General features: G+C 47.4%; 1 protein-coding gene across 2 annotated transcripts in view; it reads right to left on the bottom strand.

Annotated features, from left to right (window-relative positions):
* pgap1 (post-GPI attachment to proteins inositol deacylase 1) overlaps positions 1-24,880 on the bottom strand; it is a 253,543-nt gene that overhangs the window by 31,366 nt on the left and 197,297 nt on the right. For both annotated transcript variants that reach the window (XM_038789106.1, XM_038789105.1), the window contains exons 20-22: positions 7,548-7,641; positions 664-754; positions 324-521 (exon numbers count right to left, since the gene is read on the bottom strand). In XM_038789106.1, the coding sequence (XP_038645034.1) occupies positions 324-521; positions 664-754; positions 7,548-7,641 (383 nt within the window). The remainder of the gene's footprint in view (positions 1-323; positions 522-663; positions 755-7,547; positions 7,642-24,880) is intronic.

The following is a 24,880-nucleotide window of genomic DNA, read 5'->3' as shown; positions in this document are numbered from 1 at the left end:
GGAGCTGTCTCTTAGATTGCAGATTGCACCCCTCCTCCCTGCTGCAGGAGTTTGTTCTGACACTGAAACACTCCAAAGTGCACATGTGATGTACACTGAAGAAGGAAGTGTGATTAAACATCACAACCAAAAATAGCAAATGAGCCATCCTCCGGGAATATGATACCCAACTCAGTTCTTGTACCCTCTCGATATCAGAAAAGTGCCGCCTTGAATGCTGTGTTAATTTTAAATAATCTTGCGGTCATGTATGAAAAACTGCAAACAAAGGTTTCTCTTTCTAGCCCCACCCACTGCACACATTCAGTGGACAGAGTCCTTACCTTTGAAAGATTGACCACAAGAAGGAAAGCTGTTTAAGTAACATACGCAAGAATATTCCATTCCAATAGGCAATAGCTGTTCCAAATAAAAAAAGGAGAATAGGTATCATTGGGTAGGAGCTGCCTTGTTTATTTAAAGTAAGGATGTCAATTTCAGGCAGCATAAGTATAGACCACATCTCCTTAAACCAGTCATATCTGTAAAAAACAAAACATACCCCTTGATCTCAATTAGCAAGTAGAAACAAAGCTAGAAACAGAGGAAATTTAACAAAATTAAGGCCACAGAAATTTTTTAACATTTTTTCATTCACCTAAAAACTTAATTTCAAGTGCTTACCTTAAAAGAAAGACAGCAAGATTGACAAATGGAATAACTTTGTATGGTCTTGCTGCCGCATTTAAGGCAATGTTGAAATCCAAACAGTGACCTACAAACAGAACACATATTCTAAAATGCGTAAATGTAACATAGAAATCCAAAAGCTGTTGTCAGTGATTCTATGTTTCTCCAATGGGTGCATTTTATAATCCCCCCCATACTTCACTTCATGAGTAATCACCAATTTGATGAAAATTCTGTTTTTGTGCTGTTTGTCTAGCTGTTAAAGCCCATGAAAAGGTTACACTTTATTGACTGAGATGTAATTGAGTTTTCAAACAGCGTACTTTGTTCATAATTACTGCTCAACATCCTTACTAGCCCTAAAAACTAATTTTATATTTTTGAAGTTAAATATTTTCATTATGATAGCAAAATTCCACATACTTTGAAAATAGTTTTTAAGAATAAAAGTTCAACTTTTTTATCCAATCAGAACCATTTATTTCACTGTATGAAAATTTTAATTAAAAGTGAAGGAGAATTGTTTCTTTAACTTCCTGGTTTGCTGTTTGTGAAAGTGTTTCAATGTGATTCACTACTTCTCATATATGCTAATATAATTGCTGCTGGGCATCTGGCACACCCTTAAATCTATAGAAGAATCCCTACAGTGCAAGTGGCCATTCGGCCCACCAAGTCTGCACCAACTCTCTGAAACAGCACCCTACTTAGGTCCTATCCCCGTAACCCCACATCATTGGACACTAAGGGACAATTTAGGATTTGGACTGTGGGAGGAAACCGGAATATCCGAAGGAAACCCATGCAGACACTGGGAGAATGTGCAAACTCCACAGTCATCCAAGGCCGGAATTGAACCCGGGTTTCTGGCGCTGTGAGGCAGCAGTGCTAACCACTGTGCCACCAGTGACTTGCCGCCAGATTTAAACTGCACTGGGAATGGGGAAATCTTTGCCAAAGATTGTTATATCTGTATGGGCATCTTTCCTCAAGGTCAATGGCAAGTGCCGTTGCTTCATCACTGACCACAAAATCTAGACTAGCAGGAAAAAGGGAAGTGTGGAATTTCATACTGCCATGGATATTACATTGGATTACATAGAACATAGGTCGGTTCATGAGTTTGAGGAGTTGATGGAGAAGGTTGGGATTCTGCAGGGAATCCTTTAGGAATTTGCAGGTGTAGGACTTTGCAAAGAAGGCTTTTCTGACTTTAGCAGTTGTGCCGCCTTCCTACTTGTTGGAGGGGGTATTGACAGAAATGGGGCTGGGAGTGGTGGGGGGGGGGGGGTGTGGTCATCTTGGTGATTCATGGAAGGATGTTGGAGGAGGATAGGGTATTGTTGGAGGGGGTCAAGGCCAAGGGAGAGGAGGAGCTGGGTATAGCGCTGGAGGAGGGATTGTGGTGTGAGGTGCTGCGGAGGGTGAACGCGTCAACCTTGTGCACAAAGCTGGGGCTGAAACAGCTAAGGGTGGTGCTTAGGGTGCACCTGACGATGTCGAGGATGCGGCGACTGTCTGAGGGAGTGGAGCACATCTGCGAGTGGTGTCGGAGGGGTCAGGCTAATCATGCACATATGTTCTGGTCCTGTCCGAGGTTTGGAGAGATTTTGGAGGTCGTTGTTTGAGCATCATGCCAGCGATCTTAGCATTATGTCAGCGATCTTAGCATCATGCCAACGATCTTGCACATGGATTTGAAACCCAGTCCCCAGGGGGCCATATTTGGAGTTTTGGACTTGACGGAGCTGCAGGCAGGAGCAGGGACAGACGTTTTAGCCTCCACCCTTGCTGATTGTTTACAGGCGGCTCCTGTTGGGGTGGATGTCAGCTGCTCCACCCAGTGCCTCAGTGTGGCTGGGGGATTTGATGGGGTTCCTGGGCGCGATTCTACGCTGCCCACGACGGGTCGGAGAATAGCGGGAGGGCCTTCCCGACAATTTTCCCGCCCTCCCGCTATTCTCCTCCCCACGGCCGCCCCACGACACGTATCGCTGCTCGCCGTTTTTTACGACAAACAGCGATTCTCCCCAGACCGATGGGCCGAGTTCCCAGGCCTTTACGGCCGTTTTCACGAACGCAATCACACCTGCTCTCACCGTTCGTGAAAACGGCCGCAAAGTGCCGTCCCGGACAACCATGGCACTGATTGGCACAGCCGTGCCAAGGGTGGCATGGGCCTGCAATCGGTGGGCACCGATCGCGGGCAGCGGGTCCGATACCCACGCACTATTTGTTCTTCCGCCGCCCCGCAGGATCAGTCCGCGGGGCGGCTGAGGGGCATGACGGCCTGCGCATGCGTGGGTTTGACGCGTCTGCGTGATGACGTCATCCGCGCATGCGCGGGTTGGAGCCGTCCAACCCGCGCATGCGCGGCTGACGTCATCGTGCGCGTCAGCTGCCGTGACACTTGGCGCGCGGACTTAGTGACGGTCGCTAAGCCCGCGATGCCGTGCTTCACGGGGCCCCGCTGCTAGCCCCGCCCGGGGGGGAGAATCGGGTCCTGGGAGGGGGCGCAGAGGCTGCCGTGAAACACGGCCAGTTTCACGGCAGCCTTTATGACTTGCCGCATTTGCGGAGAATCACGCCCCCTGTGTTTGGAGAAGGCCATGAGGGGTTCGAGTGAGGTGTTTCACAAGAGATGGTGTTTGTATATACTACATTTTAAAGAGTTGGTTCCCGTCAGTTGCTTGGGGTGGGGGTGTTTAGTGTGTTATTGGGGGGTTGTTGGGGGGCATCAGGGATTTTGGTTGTTTTGTTTGTTGGATTGTATGCCTTAAATGTTAAAAATTGGATTAAAATATTTTTTTTAAGAAAGGATTACATAGAATATACACTCAGACCAAACAGTCCAGACCAGAGCTAATGTCTCACTCAAACCTATATTTTTCACAAAATCCTCCCATTTCTCAGCCTTATACTAGGATTCGGTGCAAACTCACTGTCCCAGGAGAGCTAGAAAATGGGGTTTATGGGTGCGATTTGACGGAAATATTTCTAAGTGTCATTTCAGGTGGGTCTGGCAGGGTGTTTCCCCATTGGCTTTTTCAGTGAGATCTACACCAGTGTTTACCCACACTTGGTCACTTTTTGGGGCCTTGGGGAGTTTCTCCCTGGTCCAGCCCACACGTAGAAATTTTTTCAGGAGTGGGGAGCTGAACTAGTTGGTGAGACCGGCTCCTCAGAGATTGGACTGTCATTCTGATGGATGCCCCAATATCTAAGTGATCTTCAGGCTCCCCCACACCATGGGCAATGTCACCCACACACACACATGGGCATCATCCCATACACACGAGTATTCCCCCCCCCCCCCCCCCCCCCCCCCCCCCAAAGTGAGGACACCTGCTTTAGGATTGCTGAGGGCCCTCACTTTTTCAGGTCTCTCCACCCCATCGTTGAGCCCTCCCCCTTTTATGACACCCACCCGTTACCCTACCCCTCCCCCCCCCCCCCCCCCCCCAATATTTGGGAGGCCCCTTCAACCCAGCCTTTGGCAGTGCCATTGGCACCTGAGCACCATGTCACTGCCTTCCTGGTAGTGCCCCAGCCAGCCTGACAGTTCCACCTGGGCACCTAGCAGTGCCAGGGTGGCAGTGCCAATGTATTTGGGTGTTTGAGGGCGCGTCAGGATGCCTCCCTGCCCTGTCCCTGACCACTCAGGGGTCTCCAATAACCTGGAAGAACCCCCCCCCCCCCCAGTGCCGTCATACCTGGTCCATGTGACCTCTCACTGGGGAGCCGGTAAATTCTTGGAAGGCCGTTAGGCAGGGTGACCATCTCAGTAAAGAAATGGAGATTGCCCTTAATTGGGGACAATTGGTGTCTCGCCACATCTAGGTGGGATCCGGAACCCACCAACTGGAGTGGGCCGGTTAGATTGTGGACCGATCAGTGCCTGGTGCGGTTTCCGATTTCAGCCTCTCCCAGGCTTTAACAAGCATGCACGGATCTGCGCTGGGCACAACGTAGCCTTGGATCTAACCAAGGCCACATTGCTGATCCTGTGGTTGACCATCAGCAGACGCTATTATTTAGGTAGAACCCCCACTATTTTTCCTTATTCGAACTGGAATATCCCACCTGCCCACAGCCATATTGAGCTAACCAGTCATGTAATGAGGAAAGCAACTACGAAAATAGGTGTGAAACACTCAAACATCTGGTTGAAACGATAAACTGTTCGAAACCCAACGGCAAGTTGAATACGAGTTCCTTGCAACTGATAAATCTAGTGCCATGATTAGACTTCTTAAAATGTGTACACTTCTCCTTCAAGTACTCCTCTTCCAGTTACCATTTTTTCCTCCTTCCACTAAGGAGGGAAACTATATGATCACTATGCTTTTGGATAGAAGGGCTTGTTAGTGCTCTAGTTTCTGGACAGTTGTCTAGAAACAATTAAAACAAATGCAGAGGCGGTTTACATGGAGAATTCTGCTTAAGTCTGATTAATACATGCAGGTTCGAGATTTTGCCAGAAAGGAGATACAGAGCCTCCCGATGAACCCAGCCTCCACATTGCTGGAGGAGATGCTGATGACAGGAGGATTGGAGAAGAGGTTAGTGTCAGCGGTTTAGGGAGCTATTTTGGAAGAGGAGAAGACACCACTGGAAGGGATCAAAGCAAAGTGGGAGGAAGAGGATATGGAGGAGGGGTTCTGATGTGAGGTTCTCCGGAGAGTGAATGCCTCCACCTCGTGCGCGAGGTTGGAGCTGATACAGCTGAAGGTTGTATACAGAGAACACCTCACGAGGGAGAGGTGAGCTGATTCTTTGAAGGAGTAGAAGATGTGTGTCAGCGTTGCGGGGGGGGGCACTCATCACATTCATATGTCCAAAGCTAGAGGATTACTGGAAGGAGGATTTTAGGGTAATTTTTAAAGTGGTGTGCGTGAAACTGGACCCGGGCCCCCAGGAGGCCATATTCGGGGTGTCGGACCAGCCAGGGTTGGAAACGGGTGCAGAGTCAGATGTTGTAGCCTTCGCCTCATTGATCGCCTGAAGGCGAATCCTGATAGGTTGGAGAGCAGCCTCTCCACCCTGTGCCCTGGCGTGGCGGGGGGTCCTGTTGGAATTCTTGACTCTTGAGAAGGTTAAATTTGAACTGAGAGGAAGGACAGAGGGGTTCTACAATTCATGGGCTTTATTCATTATGCACTTTCAAGAACTGGATAACATTGAACATTAGTTGGGGCGTGTGGGTGGGAGGGTTGGGGGGAGGGGGGCTGTGTGAATTAATGGCGACTATGGGTGATCCCCAATTCCTTTTTGTCATTTGTTTGTGTGAACATGCGGGCTAATGTTTGGGGTTTGGTGGGAGGATGGGATTGTTGTTATTGATATGGGGATTGACATATTTGTTACTGATTATTGTTTATTGTTGGTGGGTGCAAATTTGGAAGAAAATGTGAAAAAGGAGAATAAAAAATATTTTTTAAAAAGTGTGATGAATGTTGAAATTTCAGATATTTTGTATTTTATGTATTAGTGCAGTAAGTGTTAAAAGCCTGGGTTAGTGTGCGTGTGACTGCTGCTGTAGTGATTTTAAAACTCCTGGTTTACGAGTCAGCCAGGCTTTCTGGAGCCAGATAGTGCAGTTAAAGCATTATAATTTGGGCTATTGGACTTTTATTTAGATTAAGGGGGTTCCCTTCAGGGCAGTTAATCAGCGACATTGTGTTCAGTTTAGTAAAATGATGCAGCTAAAGGGAGGAGCTAAGGGCTGAAGCTGTCAGATGCTGAGGTTTCAGTTTTAGATTGGGATGTGAGCAGAAGACGAGCAGCTGCTCTCAATTCAGTTCAGTTAAAGATCGGTCTGTAGACAGACTAGCAGTCTCTTTCCAAACAGTCCAGTTAGTTTGTGGCTAGTAGGGGAGCAGAGAAGGCTTCTGAAGAATACAGTCAGAGATTCTGCATTATTCTGACAGGGTGTCAGGTCTTTCTTACAATTGGTTTCAAAAGATTTGACTTTCTCAAAGTGGAGTATCCAAGCATCTCTTTACAGCAAATATTCCGGAGTCTGCTAACTGCATTTAAAAGTGGATTGTAACCGGAGATGGCTTTGTTGTTATTGGAGGGAAAATAAAGATAGTAGTTAAAGGTTATTGTGTCACTGTATTGATTAGCATTGTTTAAGGGTATATTTTCTTGTGCGATGTTAAAAATATTTTAATACTGTGTTAGTAATAAAGTTTGTTTCAATATACCATATCCCATTCCTATTTTGCGTGAAATCACTCCTGGAGCAAGGTATCCTTTCCTCAATCTTACATAATTAAACTAAAATATTTGGGTTTCTGTCCAGCATCCTAGCTACTGTTGGGGTCTGGTCTGGGATCACAAGATCAGACTTAACTGTTCTATCATTAAAGTGAACAGAATCCGCCATCTCTCTCCCTTTTTCCAGTATGCTGTCCTCTTATGTCCTTCCCAGGCTACGTCATTCCAGTATCCATGATGGAATAATGGGCAGGTCACTTTCAGACCATCCATTACTGGCATACTCTTGCATCCCACCTTGTAGTCAGCCAAGGTGCACAATGGAGAGCCCATCCATTCCTTTTCCCTCTTTCAAGAGAAAAAGCCTAGTTATCTATGCATCTCTACAGTTGACATCAATCCTGTAATGTCAGTGGTCAGAACACTGGACTAATTTAAAGAATGGTTTGAAACCATATTGAGAAGATAGTACGGTTGCCATTCTGCAAAGCAAATGTGGCAAAGTGAGCAGTGTAAGAGTCTGCACCAGTTTCTTGTCTCTGTGTGCGGCAACACATCAATGTTGCATTATATTGTGTGGAGCATCATGTGACTATTTTGTTTGCATATAAATTGACTACTTAAAAAAGCATTACAGATATTCAATTTTCCATTACCTTCAGAATAAAGATGCATTAATTGTCTTCCAAATGCTAACAGAATGTTTGCAACAACATACATGGGCAGGTATATACCATGGAATCTGATCAGCTGAAAAAAATGTAACAAGTCATTTTGTAAGCTTAGTCAAGATTGTTTTTGAACGCAAAGGCTACGTTTATACATTCAGCAAAGACAAAATGAACACACATTGCCCCCATATAAATAGCTTAATTAAAATGGCAAAATAATCAGTTTTAGATAGCCAAGGTGCTAGGTGGTTGGTGAGATAGGAAGTGCTGGAAAAACTCAGGAGGCTTGGCAGCATCTGTGGAGAGAGAAACAGAGTTCATGTTTCGGGTCTAATATAACTCTTCTTTGGAACTTTGAGTTGCTGTCAACCAGCTGAGGCTTTCCAGTACTTTCTGTTTGGATTTCAGATAATAATAATCTTTATTGTCACAAGTAGGCTTACATTAACACTGCAATGAAGTTACTGTGAAAAGCCCCTTGTCGCCACATTCCGGCGCCTTCAGCATCCACGGCATTTTGATTTTATTATTACAGTCGATGAGGTACTTGTTTGGTCATGATCTGAAGCTCGTCCCAACCACAACTTGGATTAATAAAGTGCGCTTCTGATCATAAACGATCCTGAGGCTCTGTTAAAGAATTATGGAGGAAATTTGACAACAAGGCATATAAAGTGACATTCGGGAAGATGGGCAAAAGCTTGATCGACGAGGTAGGTTATGAGGAGAAAAAAGTGGTACAGAGATGAGTTGGAGAGGTTTAGGGAGCGAGTTCCAGAGCTGAGATCCTAGGCAGTTGAAGGCACGGCCTCCAATGGCGGAGCAATTAAAATCAGTGATGTGCAAGAGGCCAGAATTATACAAACACAAATATCTTGGAGGGTTGCGGGGCTGGAGGAGGTTAACACAGGTAGGAATTGGCAAGGATCTTCCTTCAAGGATTTGATAACGGACAGAGTTTTAAAATCGAGACATAGAGTAACCTGAAGCTAGTTCGGTCAGTGAGCAGAGGGCTGATGGGTGAACAGGACTTTTAGGACATGGGCAGTAGAATTTTGGATGGCCTGGAGTTTATGGAGGATAGAATATGGGAGGACGTCCGCTTGTGACCATGGAGTGATTGGTCACATAAAGGGCTGTTCCTGTTCAAAGTCACAGAAAAGGGCTTTTATTTTACCCAGATCCGGGTTCAATTTTGATGAAAAGGCGTAGGTGAATGTTAGAGGAGTAGTTTACCCCTGGAATGGTATATCTTCTGATCACCGGACCCGGCAGAAAACAGTGAGAAATTTGGCTGGAAAGTTGAAACAGTCTTATGCTTCACAGTCTCTTCCAGCATGCAGTTGGGGGAGGGGCAAGCTGTAAGGCCCCAGATACAGGAACCGATGACTTTTATCAAGGAGGAATTCCATAAACAGAGGAACGAAATGCATGAGGATCATGCAAAGGCCATTGCAGAAACTATGGCACCCCTGAAGAGTACTTTGGAGGGGATGCAGAGGTGTTTGGAGGTGCAGGGGTCACAGATATGGGAGATTGAAGGAGTGATCTCGGACCACAGTGATCGTGTGGTGTCTCTTGAGGCGGAGCTGGGGCCCCTAGGAGACCTTTGTAAAATGCTGAGGGCAAAGGTGGAGGAGCAGGAGGAGGCCTCGAGAAGGTAGAATAGTGGGCCTGCCTGAAGGAGTGGAAGGTGCGAGTGCCACGAGGTACATCTCGAGGATGCTAGCGGGACTGCTAACAGAAGGGATGCTGGATAAGGCACCTGATGTGGACGGAGTGCATAGGTTTCTGAGGCAAAAACCTAGAGCTGGGGAGCCGCTGCGGGCGGCGATTGTGAGACTCCATAAATTTGTGGAGAAAGAGAAAATTTTATGGTGGGCCAGGGAGAAGCGTAGCTGCGACTGGGAGGGAAATAACATCCGGATTTATCAGGACATCGGAGCCGAGTTGGTAAAACGGCGGGCAGGTTTCAACAAGGCCAAGGTGGTGCTGCACCGGCGGCAGATCAGGTTTGGGGTGTTCTACCCGGCGAAATTATGGGTGATGTTCGGAGGCCGGGAATATTATTTCGAGACCCCAGATGCGCTGAAGACTTCATTAAGGAGCACAAACTGGAGGAGAACTGAGTGGACAATGCTTGGGAACCGGGGTGCTGGCACTATGTAATGGTCGGGAGCATGTTTGAAGTGGGTGCAGGGATTGGGGGATTTTTGCCTTTTTTTGTGGGAGGGGTTTCTGTTCAATGTTGAGATTGTAAGGAGTTGTAGGGGTAAAAAGCTTATGCAGGGATGGATGTTCCCATCCCCCCCTCCTGTTTTATGGGACAGTTTGTGTTTAACATCCGTTTGTTTGCTTTTGAAGAAGGCTACCTGGAGTTCAGGAGAAGTCCTTGTTTGGGTGGGGGAGGGTAAGGCCGGCAGGAGGCCTTCTTCTTTGAGTTGAGGAGTGGAAAGGGGGGGGGGGGCATTAGGACGTGACTTTGGCCAGGGGCAGCCGAGCTAGCAGGTTATGCTGGTGAACAGAAGTGAGGTGGTGGGGGAGAAGGCCAAGAGGGATGGCCGGGATGGGGGGGGGGCGAAGAAGGGGAAGGGGAGAAGTCGGGGGGGAGGGGAGGTTTCTGCGACGTGGCAGGGGGTGAGAGATGACATAGTCAAGGGCGAAGAAAGGGGCCATCTGGGATGGGCTAGGTACGGAGTGGAGTTAAAGGGGTGGAAGTTAAGTGGGGAAGATGATGGACGGTAGAGGTGACTGGAGGGGTAAGCCTCCGCTAAGATTGGTAACGTGGAATGCCCGGGAATTAAATGGGCCGATTAAAAGGTCGTGGGTGTTCACGCACCTCAGGAGCATGAAAGCGGGGTTGTCTTTTTGCAGGAGACACACCTCCGTGCGAAGGATCAGGTTAGGTTAAGGAAGGGGTGGGTTGAGCAGGTTTTTCCAATCGGGGTTTGATTTGAAATCGAGTGGTGTGGCGATTTTAATGAGCATAAAAATGGGATTCATGAGCGCGAAGGAGGTGAGGGATCCAGGTGGGAGATATGTGATTGTGAGTGGGGTATTGGAAGGGACACCGGTAGTGTTGGTAAATGTGTATGCTCCAAATTGGGATGATTTTTGGTTTTATGAGGGGGTTGCTAGCAGCAATCCCAGATTTGGCCACGTACCAGTTGATTAAGGTAGGAGATTTTAACTGTGTCCTGGAGCCGAGGGTGGATAGATCGAGCCCCAGGTCGATGGGTAGGGTACGAATGGCAAGGGAGCTGGGGTGGGGGGTTTATGGAGAGGATGGGTTTGGTGGATCCATGGCACTTTCAGGACCCAGGGGGAAGGAAGTATTCCTTCTTTTCACACATCTATAAGATGTATTCGAGGATTGATTACTTTGTAGTGAGTCGGGAGATTTTGGTTGGGGCGGAGGGGGCAGAGTATGAGGGGATAGTTATCTCGGACCATGCACCCCACTGGCTGGATATTCGGTTCAGTACGGGACGAGAGCCGAGGCCGGGGTGGAGGTTGCTGGCGGATGGAGGTTTCTGTGATAAGGTGCGGTTGGCGATTAGGGATTTTGCGGAGTTCAATCAGAAGGGGAGGTGTCGGGGGGCAGTTTTTGGGAAGTACTGAAGGCAGTGGTCCGGGGAGAAATGATCTCATTTATGGTTGGTGCGAATAAGGAAAGGAAGGCGAAACATGACTGTCTAGTGAGCAAGATAGTGGAGGTGGACAGGAACTATTTGAGGGTGCCCACCGTGGAGGGATTGGCAAGAAGGAAAAAGTTGCAGGGGCAATTTGACAGGCTGACACGGGGAGGGCGGCAGGGCAACTGCATAGGGCAAGAGGAGTGCAATACGAGTATGGAGAGAAGGCGAGCCGCATGCTGGCGCACCAGCTGCGGAGGCAGGCTGAATCCAGAGAAATATTGAAGATCCGGACTGGGGCTGGGGATGTGGTGTCAGAGCCAGGGAAAATAAATGAGGCATTTAGAGAGTATTACCAGGGACTTTATGAGGCAGACCCAAGAGGAGAGGAGGGGGACATGGGGTGGTTTCTGGACGAGGTGGAGGAAGCAAAGAGGTCGGCGTTGGAGGAGCCCCTGGGGCTGAGGGAGGCGCTGGATAGTATCAGGGGTATGAAGTCGGGGAAGGCCCCTGGGCCGGATGGGTACCCGGCAGAATTTTATAAGGAATTTGTGGCGGACCTGGCACCACATCTGTTGGGGGCGTTCAATGAAGCACTGAAGGAGGGGAAGTTGCTGGAGATGATGAAGCAGGCAGTAATCACACTAATTCCAAAGAAAAGGGAAGAATCTGGTGGAATGTGGGTCGTATAGACCCATATCACTATTGAACACGGATGTGAAAGTATTGGCTAAGTTGTTGGCGGGGTGGATGGAGGACTGTGTCCCGGGGATGGTTGCAGAAGATCAAACAGGCTTCGTGAAGGGCAGGCAGCTCGCGAGTAACATAAGACGGCTGTTGAATGTGGTGATGAATCCGTCGTGAGCTCTGGGACCGGAGGTGGTGGTGTCTATGAACGCGGAGAAAGCATTTGATCGGGTGGAGTGGCGGTACTTGTTCGAGGTTTTGGGAAGATTTGGGTTTAGGCTGAGATTTGTGGCATAGGTGTGTTTTCGGTGTATGGCACCAAGGGCGAGGGTGAGGACGAATGATATGAGCTCATGATGTTTTGACTTACACAGGGGTACGAGGCAGGGGTGCCCGCTGTCGCCGCTGCAGTTTGCGCTGCGATCTTTATACCAAAGGCCTTTTTTCGGAAAGTGGACACAATCATCTCTGACATTGTATGGGCGGGAAGGTGCCGAGGACCCTGCTAGAGGCAGAATGAGCCTGATACAGTTTAAGGAGGTGCACAAGGTGCATATGACTCGGGCGAGAATGAGTAGGTTCTTTCAGGGGGTAGCAGATGAGTGTGAGAGGTGAGGCCGGGGCCAGCGAATAACGTGCACGTGCTTTGGAGTTGTGAAAAATTGGGAAGATTCTGGGCGGGAGTGTTCGCGGTCTTAGCCAGGATAGTGGAGGAGGGAGTGAACCCGGACCCTTTGGTGGCGATATTTGGGGTTTCAGAGAAGCCGGAGCTCATGGAGAAGAGGGAGGCCAATGTCTTGGCCTTCACCTCTCAGATTGCTACCAGGGGTAGCAGCATGGTTGGGTAACCTGTACGACTTCCTGCGGTTAGAGAATAAAGCATAAGTTAAGGGGCTCAGCAGGGGAGTTTGAGAAAAGGTGGGGGATGTTTGTGACCATGTTTGAGGAGCTGTTCGTCGCTGAGCCTCAAACAATTTCCTGTGAGATGGATAAGGTTGGTAGCGAGAAAATTAAGCTTGTAGTGGGGACTGAAGTCAATGGATTTGCTCCTCCCAATAATATTTTACTGGAGAAAATTTCTGCTCATCTGTTACTGGATATCAGATAAGCAGTCCATTCATTTATCGATAGTGGAGGAGTCAAGGAGGTGTTGCTGAGGTAGAGCTGGGTATTGGCCATGTGCAGTGGAAACTAACCGTGTTTTTTTACATCATCATCGAGGGGGGTATCAAGCAGATGAGAAATAGGAGGATCCTTGGGGACATCAGAGGTTGAACAAAAGTGCAGGAGCGGCAAGAGAAGCCATTGCAGGTGATATTCTGGCTACAATTAGATAGGTAAAAATTAAATAAGATAGAGAAGATGGTGGAGATTGGGCAGAAGTTTGCAGGGACAATGGAGTCAAGGGTTGGTTTTGAGGAGCAGATTGATAACAGCAGTTTTGAAGGAGGGAGGAACAGTACCTGAAGTACCATTAACAATATCAGCTAGCATGGGGACCAGGAAGGGATGCTGAATGAGGTCAATTGAGCAGGCGTTGGATCTTATGTTAGGTGAACTCATACAGGGCATGAGGGGAGTTGGAAGGGAAACTAGAAGACCACCTAAGTTTAGGTCTAGGAACCTTTAAGGGGCAACTTCAGAGGACTTATGGTTTGATGGCTAGTGAAAGGGAGGCAGTGACATGAGGCAACCAATTTAATGACCTCAATACTAATGACAAAGACAATTTTAGTTCCTTGCACTTATTGTTGGTGGTCAGGACAGAGTTTGAGAAGGTGGTTTGCAGTACAGAAATAAATCTGAGGTTACTTTTGTTTCTGGAATGATCATGAAATGAGTAGCTTTTGCAGAAAATAGCAGGATCCAATAGTGCTTTTGGCGGTCCAGTCAGATCTAGCAGTTGAATGGTTAAACCAGTTGTCTACCATTTGTTAAAGTCGGTGTCCTCTGGATTTATGGGACTGGCGATGAGGACAATAACAGAGAAAATGGCCAGGATGAGAGGGGGTAATGATTTTAGTGGGGACTATGGCAAAAGTAGAAGTGATGGTACAGTTGAGCTAATCAGTAGCTGCCAAAATATTGTGGTGATTGGAGGGCCAAAGACGTAGGATTTTGAAAGTGCTGCTGTAAGAAACTTGAGGGATAGATATTTCCAAGGATGCTCACAGAAGGAAATATGGTTGGGAGATGGAAGGGAGATGTGGGTCAAGCATGATAAAAGGAAGTGACTGAGATCTGATGGGAGTAGCAAGGCTACATGAAATGGCAAGGTCAAGGGGGAGACGGTAAACAGGAGTTATAGAGTTTACATGGAGGGAGAGATTAAGACAGCAGTAAATTCAGAATAGAGATGAGTGGAGGTTGAAATCACCGAAGACAAGACGTCTTGTGGCGAACTGGCTGGCGGAGGAAAACAATAATAACCAAATCTACATATCAACAGGATTTTGTTAGCTCCGAAACTGGTTACCCCAACAAACTGCTTTTCTCTGAATGAACCCCGGGAAGATAAATAATCAGAACTAAATATTGGTTAAATACTAGAACAATGTTCATAGCAGCCATACACATACTTGCCTGATAATTGCAACATTTGCAAAACCATTTGTAATGAGGAAAAATACATCTCTTTCGATGATGAAACATAATTGAGTTCATAAAAATGTTAGTTTTTTATTATTATGACATTGCAAAATGTATCCAAAATTAGACAATCCATTTATCCAGATATTTAAAAATACTGGATCTAATATGCATTTGTTAGGGCATCTCAAGTACAAAGGGCAAAAATTAGTTAATTAGCTTATTAAAATAAGTTTAGGAACTAAATGCAATTTGATTTTTAAGAACCTCAAATGAATAATGGGCAAGCAGCAGAAAACTGAGCAACTGAATCATGCTTGATAGTGCAGAACTTGAATGTTGCCGAAGTGAGACAGTCAAGCTTTTCATCTTGCACTCACCACGACAAATACAAGAATATCAGATTGCAAATGGTCACGGGAGAAAAGGGATGCTGATTGGTTAGCAAGTCGATTCTGAATGGCCAAGGTATTGCCATGGAAAAATAAACAGGAACCAAAAATTAATAGCTCCCAGGTAATTCAAAAAAGGCACAGGGCTTGAACATGTCCCTTGTGTTTGCAGAGCACTTCAGCAATTGTAAATCAGCCAAGTTACAAGCACGACTGAATATCCTAAATTAGCTGTTAGTGTAGCTGAATGCAAGTATGCAAATAGTACACTAACAACCAATTTAAGGTAGTCAGTTGAGTTCATGGCTCATTTATGCTTACCAGAAGCGGCATAAATTCATACGCAGAGCTCCATTCAACGCAAGCCTTTTTTAAATTACCTCAGAGCTTGGGGAGACTTTAGTTCCCCGATGCTTTCTCCATGTCATACTTTGGCCAGTCAGAGTTGAATTACCAACCAATCCACACCCTTTATTCTGTGGCATAAATTATCGTGATTGTTTGAAATTTGGCATTCTTGTGTTTGTGCAAGACAAAAAGCTTGGGCACCATGTCGCTCTTTTCAGCAAGACTCATTAGCAATTCTCAACTGGTTAATAGGAAACATCTGCTTGAGCTGGCAAAAAACACAAAGTGACCAACTAAATTACTAAAATAACACTACAAAGTTGCTTTGAACCAGCACCTTGAATTTTCCACCTACCTGAAAATGTATCAGTTAAAGTAATGGCAATAGTAGCAGCAAGCACAAAAGAAGAAAACAGCAACTTCTGACAAGAAACCATAGGTGAAGGAAAAAAGAAGAACTTGTATTTATATAGTGTTTTATATACCCTCATGACCCTCAATTTGTGCGCAGAAAACTCCCAACAGCGATGAAATAACTAACCAACTGATTTGTTTCAGGAATGATGCTTGGTGATAAATATTGGCCAGGGCAACAGGGAGAAGTCCTCTGCTCTGATTGGAAATGTCATAGAATTATTCATGTTCGCCTGAGTGGACCAGTTTAAATTTGTTAAAAGAATATTTGCAGGGCGGCCCGGTGGGACAGTGGTTAGCACTGCTGCGTTTGGTGCCAAGGACCCGAGTTCGAATCCCAGTCCTGGGTCACTGTCTGTGTGGAGTTTGCACATTCTCTCCATGATTGTGTATGTTTCACCCCCACAACCCTAAAGATGTGCAGGGTGGGTGCATTGGCAAAGCTAAATTTCCCCTTAATTGAAAAAAAAAATGATTGGGTACTCAAAATTTATATTAAAAAAAAGAACCTTTGCTCTTGAAAAAGCAACCTACAAATTCCCAGGTCTGGAGCATTGCGCTGAACGGGGGTGAGAATTGAACGCTTGAATAAGGCTGATGGGAGGTCTATTACAGCTTTTGACATGTGGCACTGGCAAAGGGTCCTGTGAATCAGCTGGATGGAATGAAGAGCTGCAGGAATAACAGATCCCAGCATCTCATGGGTTTGTGCTGAAGTGAAGAAAATTGAGAAAACATGACCATTAGAAAAGGCGGGTTGAGTCAGGAACTGGTGATAATAGAAGATGGAATATCGGGAAAAAAATGGGCCAGGTTGGAGAAGGACCGGATGGATGGGACAACAACAGAAACTGGACGGCGGGAAGAATGACAGCGGCACACAGAATATCAGTGAACAGAGAAGATATCCATGGGCCTTCTTGGATAATGGCTAATTATGGATGTTAAAGAACACCATCTCCAACAGTGCAGCACCATGTTGGACTGAACTGGAGTTTCTGCTTAAGATTTACTTTAGGTCTCTCGAGTGGGACTCGAGTTCTTATCCTTCTGACTCGGATGTGAGAGTGCTGGTCTTCTACTGAGCTCCAATTCACACTCATGAAGCATTTCGGTTCTAAGACCAAAGTTGGAATGAGATTCTCCAGTGCCTTTGAGAATAATTAATGAATGGTTAAAAAAAATTGGCTTATGATATTTGCTTACTTCTGGGACTGTCATAGAATTTACAGTGCAGAAGGAGGCCATTCAGTCCATCGAGTCTGCTCCCTGGCCCTTTGAAACAGCACCCCACTTAAGTCCACAACTCCACCCTATCCGCGTAACCCAGTAACCCCACCTCATCTTCTTGGACATTAAAGGTAATTTAGCATTGTCAATCCACCTAACCTGCATATCTTTGGACTGTGGGAGGAAACCGGAGCACCCAGAGAAAACCCATGCAGACACGGGGAGAACGTGCAGACTCCGCACAGGCAGTGAGCCAAGCCGGGAATTGAACCTGGGACCCTGGAGCTGTGAAGCAACAGTGCTAACCACTGTGTGCTACCGTGCCGTCCGAAATGTTAAGGAAGAGAGACCATGACTATATATGTAGAGCCTATTTTGTAATTTTGAGAGTAATCAGTACTCTTTGCTTGTTTAAAATCCCGGCAAGTTTGTTTTATTGGTCTTGCAATAATGCAAAGCTTTATACTGATGGGCCTTCTGCCAGATGTCATTGTGACACAGAGAGCTCAGATCACCACAGGAAACCTCTTTTCATCACCTTCCTCCCACAGAGGAATGATCATGGTTTACAGCTAATAGACAGGCGCATCTGCAGCCATGAAATCTCAATGAAATTCTCGAAATAAATTTATTCTTTATCCAAATCTATTCAATTTAGACCAACATTAGGATCCCCAAATAGACAAATTTTAAATAAAAAATTCTAACTACAGTGTTTGCTGTTGGAGTTGTAGTTGGTCAGTGCATGTTAATAGCCTACATAATGGGTAGCTCTGGATCAATCTTTGGCTTAAGTTCACAGGTGGCATTCTGTTCCCTTGCCTAGAGTATTTTACAGTTTGTGCCGAAGAAGGACAAAGCTTGGATGATTTATCTAGAAGCGTAGATTTCCAAAGCCTGCATCAGAGCAATATATTTACTATGGAATGAGCTAAGAACAATAACACACCTAAGTATTGTCATAAATTAATGCAAGCTGAATTCTGCGCATTATTGAATAGCTTTTCTTTTGGTTTCTTTTCCAGGGTAGATGAAGAAGTGAGTGATGCTGAAAGAGGGCAGGGAGTTCGGGTAGTGAGAAATATAAGGAAGCAATCAGTGATGACCTTGCCAGTGATCGGGACACCACAGTAGAGGCCTTGGGAGTATTGACATTGAGGGTGCGGTTGTTATTCACTTGAGGTGGTTTCTTTGTTAGGAGAGGTGTGACGAGGATAAATATTTGAGAAAAGTGTTCGGATGTAGTTGACGTGAAGATTGAAATTGATTCGTTTGAGAAGAAAAATAAAATAAGGAGGATGACTCAGAAAAAGCTGGTTGGGATTTGCGATGGTGGACAAGAACTTTTTTTTTTAAAAAGGACAAGTTCTAATGAGTTCTCAAAATGTTTCCAAGCGCTTGCTAACTTCAAAGATTACCTATGGTTTGTGAAGGGGAACAGTGGGGGCTGTGAATTAGGAGAGAATGCCCCCTCAATGCTCCTGGCGAACGTCCAAGCGATTAAGAACAAGCTGGATGACCTCAACACTAGACGTACCTCCCAGAGTGAAGTGAGAAATTGCTGTGTGCTCTGCTTCACCAAGGCATGGCTCACTCCGGCCACACCAAACTGCGCCATTCAACCCGAAGGTTTTTCAATCCACCAAATGGACTGCACGAAGGCCTCAGGCAAGTCGAAGGGCGGGGGTGTTTGCCTCCTGATCAACACATTCTGGTGCTCGGATGTGGTGTCCCTCGCATGCCACTGCTCCCAGACCTAGAATACCTAACCATGAAGTATCGCCCCTTCTACCTCCCATGTGAGTTCACCTCTGTACTCATCACAGAAGTCTACATCCCACCCCAGGCGGAAGTGAAGAAAGCACTTGACGAACTACATTCCACTGTCAACAACCAAGAAACAAATCACCCCGAAGCCCTGACAATCGTGGCTGGAGACTTCAACCAGGCCAACCTCAGGGAGGTCCGACCCAAACTCCATTAACATATCTCCTGCTCCACCAGAGGCCCAAACACTCTGGACCACTGATACACAAGCATCAAAGGAGCCTACCACTCCATTCCCGACCTCACTTTGGCAAATCCGACCACAAGTTGGTATTCCTACTTCCGGCTTACAAACAGCAACTCAAATGTGCTGAACCAGTTAAGAAAACCATGCAGTGCTGGTCCGAGGAACCTGAGGACATCCTCCGTGACTGCTTGGAGTCTGTGGACTGGTCCATATTCAAGGTTGCGGCAGCTAACCTGGACGAGTACGCAACCACCATCACAGACTCATCAGTAAGTGTGTCGAGGACTGTGTACCAAAGAAGACAATACAGGTATTCTCGAATCGGAAACCCTGGCTCAACCAAAAGGTTCACTCCCTGCTGAAGTTTTGGACGGAGGCGTTCAAGTCGGATGACCCTGACCTATATAAGAAATCCAGGTGCGACGTACGGAAAGCCATCACGGATGCAAAAAGACAATACCACATCAGGCCAACAACACTAATCCACAACGACTATGGCAGGGCCCACACAAGATCACAGGCTATAAAGCAAGGCCAGGCAGAATATCTGGGGCTGGAGCATCCCTACCCGATGATCTGAACAGGTTCTATGTTCGCATTAAGCAATCAGCCAATGTATCAGTGCCTCCCGCCCCAACAGCCCTGGATACACCCACTGTTACAGCCTCAGAGGTAAGAGCTGCCTTCTTGAAAGTGATTCTGCGGAAAGCTACGGGCCCTGACGGAGTCCCTGGGCGATCACTCCGAGCCTGTGCAGACCAGCTGACGAGTGTAATTGCAGATATCTTCACCACCTCACTCCTCCGCTCTGAGGTCCCCACCTCCTTCAAGAAGACCACCATAATAACAGTACCAAAGAACAAGGTGGCCTGTCTCAACGACTACCAACTGGTGGCCCTAACGTCTGTTATCATGAAATGCTTTGAGCGGCTCGTCATGAGACGGATCACTGCCAGCCTCCCAGACAGTCTCGATCCACTGCAGTTTGCCTATCACCGCAACCGGTCCACAGCAGATTCTATCTCCCTGGCTGTACAATCAACACTCGAACACCTCGACAACAAGGACACCCATGTCAGACTGCTGTTCATAGACTACAGCCCTACCTTCAACACCATTATCCCAACAAGACTAATGACCAAACTCCGCAATCTTGGACTTGACCCCTCCCTGTGCAGTTGGATCCTCGACTTCCTCACCAACAGACCGCAACCTGTCAGGATAGGCAACAGCACCTCCTCCACAATAGTTCTCAACACCGGGGCCCCGCAAGGATGTGTGCTCAGTCCTCTACTGTACTCCCTATACACACATGACTGTGTGGCAAGATTTAACTCCAACTCAATCTATAAGTTTGCGGATGGAACGACTGTGGTGGGCCGTATCTGAAACAACGACGAATAAGACTACAGGAGGGAGATAAATCGCCTGGTTGCATGGTGTACCGAAAACAACCTCTAAATGTTGGAAAGACTAAGGAACTGATCATCGAGTTCAGGAAGCGCAGCACGACACACACTCCCATCTGCATCGATGGCTCCGAAGTGGAGATGGTCGATAGCTTTAAGTTCCTGAGGGTCACCATCACCAACAGTCTGTCCTGGCCCACTCACGTTGATGCAACAGTCAAGAAAGCCCAACAACGCCTCTACTTCCTATGGAAACTAAAGAAATTTGGCATGTTTGCGTCAACTCTCAGAAACTTCTACAGAGGTGCGATAGAGAGCATCCTATCCGGTTGCATCACAGCTTGGTATGGCAACTACTCGGTCCAAGATCGCAAGAAACTACAGACTGTAGTGAACTCAGTCCAACGCATCACACAAACTTGACACCCCCACATTGATTCTGTATACACCTCCCACTGCCTCAGGAAGGCAGACAGCATTGTCAGAGACCACTCCCACCCAGGCATTGCCTTCATCCAGATCCTTCCATCAGGCAGAAGGTACAGATGTCTGAAGACCTGCACATCCAGACATAGGAACAACTTCTTCCCCATAGCTACAAGACTCCTCAATGACTCCCACTCAGACTGATCTGTTCCCTGTAAGAACACTATTCACAATGACGTATGCTGCTCTTGTTCATGATTTTGCTTTGTTTGGCCCCTTGTTCCACACTGTAACCAATCACTGTGTGTTGATGTACCATTTGTCAATGTTCTCTGTTGATTATTCTTGTGTGTACTTTGTATGTACTGTGTACGTTCCCTCGGCCACAGAAAAATACCATTCACTTTACTTCGGTACATGTGACAATAAATCAAACCAATCAATCCATCAAGAGCAATTAGGGATGGCCAACAAACTCATGAACAAAACATTAGCAAACATGACTATATTTAAACAAATGCTGTCTTTGAAATAACTTGCTCATGTTTTGTTTAGAATACACGACCATGTTGGCTGAAGAAATATGATTGCTGTGACGTATACATATTCAGTAACCAAAGAAACTTTGCCCCCGAACATCTAAGTGGTCTATTATTCCAAACAGTCGAACCTTTCAAAACACACTGTATAAAGTTTTATCAACACTCAGATCTGTTTGCCGTCTAAAATGAATGTGGTTCCAATAATCAACCACAATGTAAAGCACAGGATGTTCTGAACTGGCAAGATTCAGCTTTTTCTACACAAAGGATGGTGGTAATCCACTACTCTCGGCCCCAAATGGGTGCGGAGATTAGAATATTTAAAACTTTCAAGTCAATAGACTTTTGTTCAGAAAAGGGTTTCAACATGTACATATCAAAGGTAGGCAACTGGAGTTGAGATACTGATAGGTCAGAATAAGGATGAAGAGTTCCAGTGCGGCGGCATGTAGTAGCGGCCGCATCTCGAGTGGCTCCCGCGCAGGCTCCGGCACATAGGGCTCATCTGCCCGATCGAAGGGAAACTTTAAAAAAAAGCGAACAAAATTCCAAAAATCGGATGTCCTCAGTAAAAAAACTGTTTGTGGGGTTTGGGGCCTGAAGTTGGGGGGAGGGAGCAGAGGTGTCGACAAGTATGGCTCAGGCATGTTCAAGCCGGGCCAGTGCGTAGCTCAGATCCAGGAAGGCCAGCTAGCCCAGGTTCGTGAACCTCCCCCTGAGAGAATGAGAAGTAAAGTAAAGAAAACAGGGGGGGGGGGGGGGGGAAGAGAGAAAAAAAAGAGAGAGTAGATCGAGGAAGTAACTGTTCCGTGGTGTGTAGAAGAAAAGCTGACTGCCGAGTACCGGTGGCAGTGATGTGCTGAGCAGATGCACATTGAGTTGCACGGGACTATGCTGCCTCGTTCCGATCATAAAGGGAAGACTGGGCCTTAGAAAGGAGAGGGAACGGGGGACTTCCGGTGGCGGCTATGAGTAAGTCGCACATTTGGTGGCTCTCGCTCCAGTCTGACTTTAAGACCCTTCCCCCCGACTTTTTTGAACTTTTGAGCACTGGAGTGAAAACCAATAGCACTCTAGATCTGAATCCATACAGAGTTGTATGGACTTAAGGGGCAGAAGGGAGCAAAAACAGGCGAAGAAGGGGCTGAACAAAGGTGGTGTGGAAGCTCAAGTGGGAGGAAAGGTGGCCGATGAACGGACCACGGAAAGGACGGTCCAGGCAGCACTGGACAACATGCTGCAGGTCATGAAAGAGAGCTTCGCAGCACTGAAGCGGGATAATTTGGAACCGCTCCAGAAAGCGGTGGAGCGACTTGACCAGAGGCTGGATGCTCAGGATAAGAAGGTCCAGGCACTGGAGAAGACAGTGGAAGAGCAGGCAGATTTCCAAATGGTAGCGGACATGGAAATTAGTAAGTTGAAGGAGCAGCAAGCAAGTCTGATGGTCAAGCTGGAGGACCTGGAAAACAGGTCTCGCCGGCAGAATCTGAGAATCATTGGGCTCCCGGAGGGGGCAGAGGGAGTGGATGCCACGGCATATGTGGCAGACATGCTGCAGAAGCTGGTGGGGGATGATTTCTTCCCGCGTCCGTTGGAGCTAGACAGGGCACACAGAGTGCAGGCGAGGCAGCCACGAGGTGGGGGGGGAAAGAGAGAGATGGTGGTCAGGTTCCATAGGTTCGTGGACAAGGAGCGGGTTCTACAGTGGGCCAAGAGCATGAGGAGCTGCTCATGGAACAACAGTGTCCTGCGCATCTACCAGGATCTGAGCCAGGAGATGGCCAGAAGGAGGGCAGCCTACAGACAAATGAAAGAGATTCTGTTTAAAAAGGTCAAGTTCGGGCTACTTTTCCCGGCGCGGCTTTGGGTCACATACCGGGAACAGCAACATTATTTTGACGACCCGGAGGAAGCAATGGACTTCACTAAGGGGCATGGACTGGTGCCGAACTGAGGACCCATGGACTCAAGTTAGAGTAACTAAGGGAAGTCTGCAGTTGTTCACAGATTGCCCTTCGTGTTAGCGATGTCGTTCGGCATGCTCTTTTACTTAAAACTGGGGTTGTTTTTGTGTTTGCCTGTTTGAAAGTTTTAAAGTTAAAGCCAAAGTGATAGTTAAAGTTTAAGTTGTTGGGTGCCGGGGGTCTGTTCGGGTTCTCTTTGCTGTTTTTTTCTTCTGGGAATGTTGCTTTGTTCTTTGTTTGTTTTCTCTCTGTCTCGGTCCCAGAGCGATTGCTCGAACAGGTCTGTTCTGGGGAGATGGTGTTGATGGGCAGGGGGGAGGGGAGCGGGGGGGACAATAGGTGTGAGACATGGTGGCGCCGGAGTTGAGAGCCACCAGGCTAGCTGCTTTGAGCTAGTTAACGGGAGCGAGATGGGGGGTGTGTATACAGCCAGTATATGGCAGGGGTTAGGTGGGTCCTAGGAAATGTTTACGCTCCAAACTGGGATGATGTAGATTTCATCAAAAGGTATTATGAGTAGGGACTTTTTGGAGGAGGTGAGGGATACAGAATACTCGGCGATCACTATTTTGGACCATGCTCCACATTGGGTCGACCTGCTGGTCTGCAAAGAAAGTTACCAGCGCCCACAATGGAGGTTAGAGGTGGGATTGTTGGCAGAGGAGAGGGTGTGTGAGAGAGTGGGGAAATGCATGCAGGACTACCTGCAGGTCAACGATACAGGGGAAGTCTCAGCAGCGGTGCTCTGGGAGGTGCTGAAGGCTGTGGTGAGAGGGGAACTGATCTCAATCCGAGCCCATAGGGACAGAACGGATAGGGCAGAGATGGACAGACTGGTGCAGGAGATGACATGGACGGATAGGGAATATGCAGACTCCCCGAGGGCAGAGCTACTTAGGGAACGACGGAGACTGCAGGCGGAGCTGGGAGCGCTATCCACTGCGAAGGCTGTAGAGCAACTCAGAAAGGCCAGGGGCACGGTGTATGAGTATGGGGAGAAAGCCAGCAGAATGCTTGCACAGCAACTTAGGAAGAGGGAGGCGGCCAGGGAGATAGGGACGGTACTGGATGGGGCAGGGAACCGGGTGGGAGACCCGGCAGGACTGAACAGGGTATTCAGGGTCTTTTACAGTAAGCTGTATACCTTGGAACCCCCCACGGGGCCGGAGGGGATGAGGCGCTTCTTTGATGGGCTGACCTTCCCAAAGGTGGGTAGGGGGATGGTAGAGGGGCTGGGGGCCCCGATTAGATCTGAAGAAGTAATGGGGGGCCTGAATGCCATGCAGTCGGGTAAAACCCCGGGGCCAGATGGGTATCCAGTGGACTTCTACGAAAAGTTTGCAGTATAGAACATAGAACATAGAACAGTACAGCACAGAACAGGCCCTTCAGCCCTCGATGTTGTGCCGAGCAATGATCACCCGACTCAAACCCACGTATCCACCCTATACCCGTAACCCAACAACCCCCTCCTTAACCTTACTTTTTAGGACACTACGGGCAATTTAGCATGGCCAATCCACCTAACCCGCACATCTTTGGACTGTGGGAGGAAACTGGAGCACCCGGAGGAAACCCACGCACACACGGGGAGGACGTGCAGACTCCGCACAGACAGTGACCCAGCCGGGAATCGAACCTGGGACCCTGGAGCTGTGAAGCATTTAT

This window comes from Scyliorhinus canicula, chromosome 2 (assembly GCF_902713615.1).
Source record: "Scyliorhinus canicula chromosome 2, sScyCan1.1, whole genome shotgun sequence".
In the NCBI taxonomy this organism is placed as follows: domain Eukaryota; kingdom Metazoa; phylum Chordata; class Chondrichthyes; order Carcharhiniformes; family Scyliorhinidae; genus Scyliorhinus; species Scyliorhinus canicula.
The sequence above is the reverse complement of the archived record's forward strand: the minus strand, read 5'-3'. Positions and strand labels throughout refer to the sequence as shown.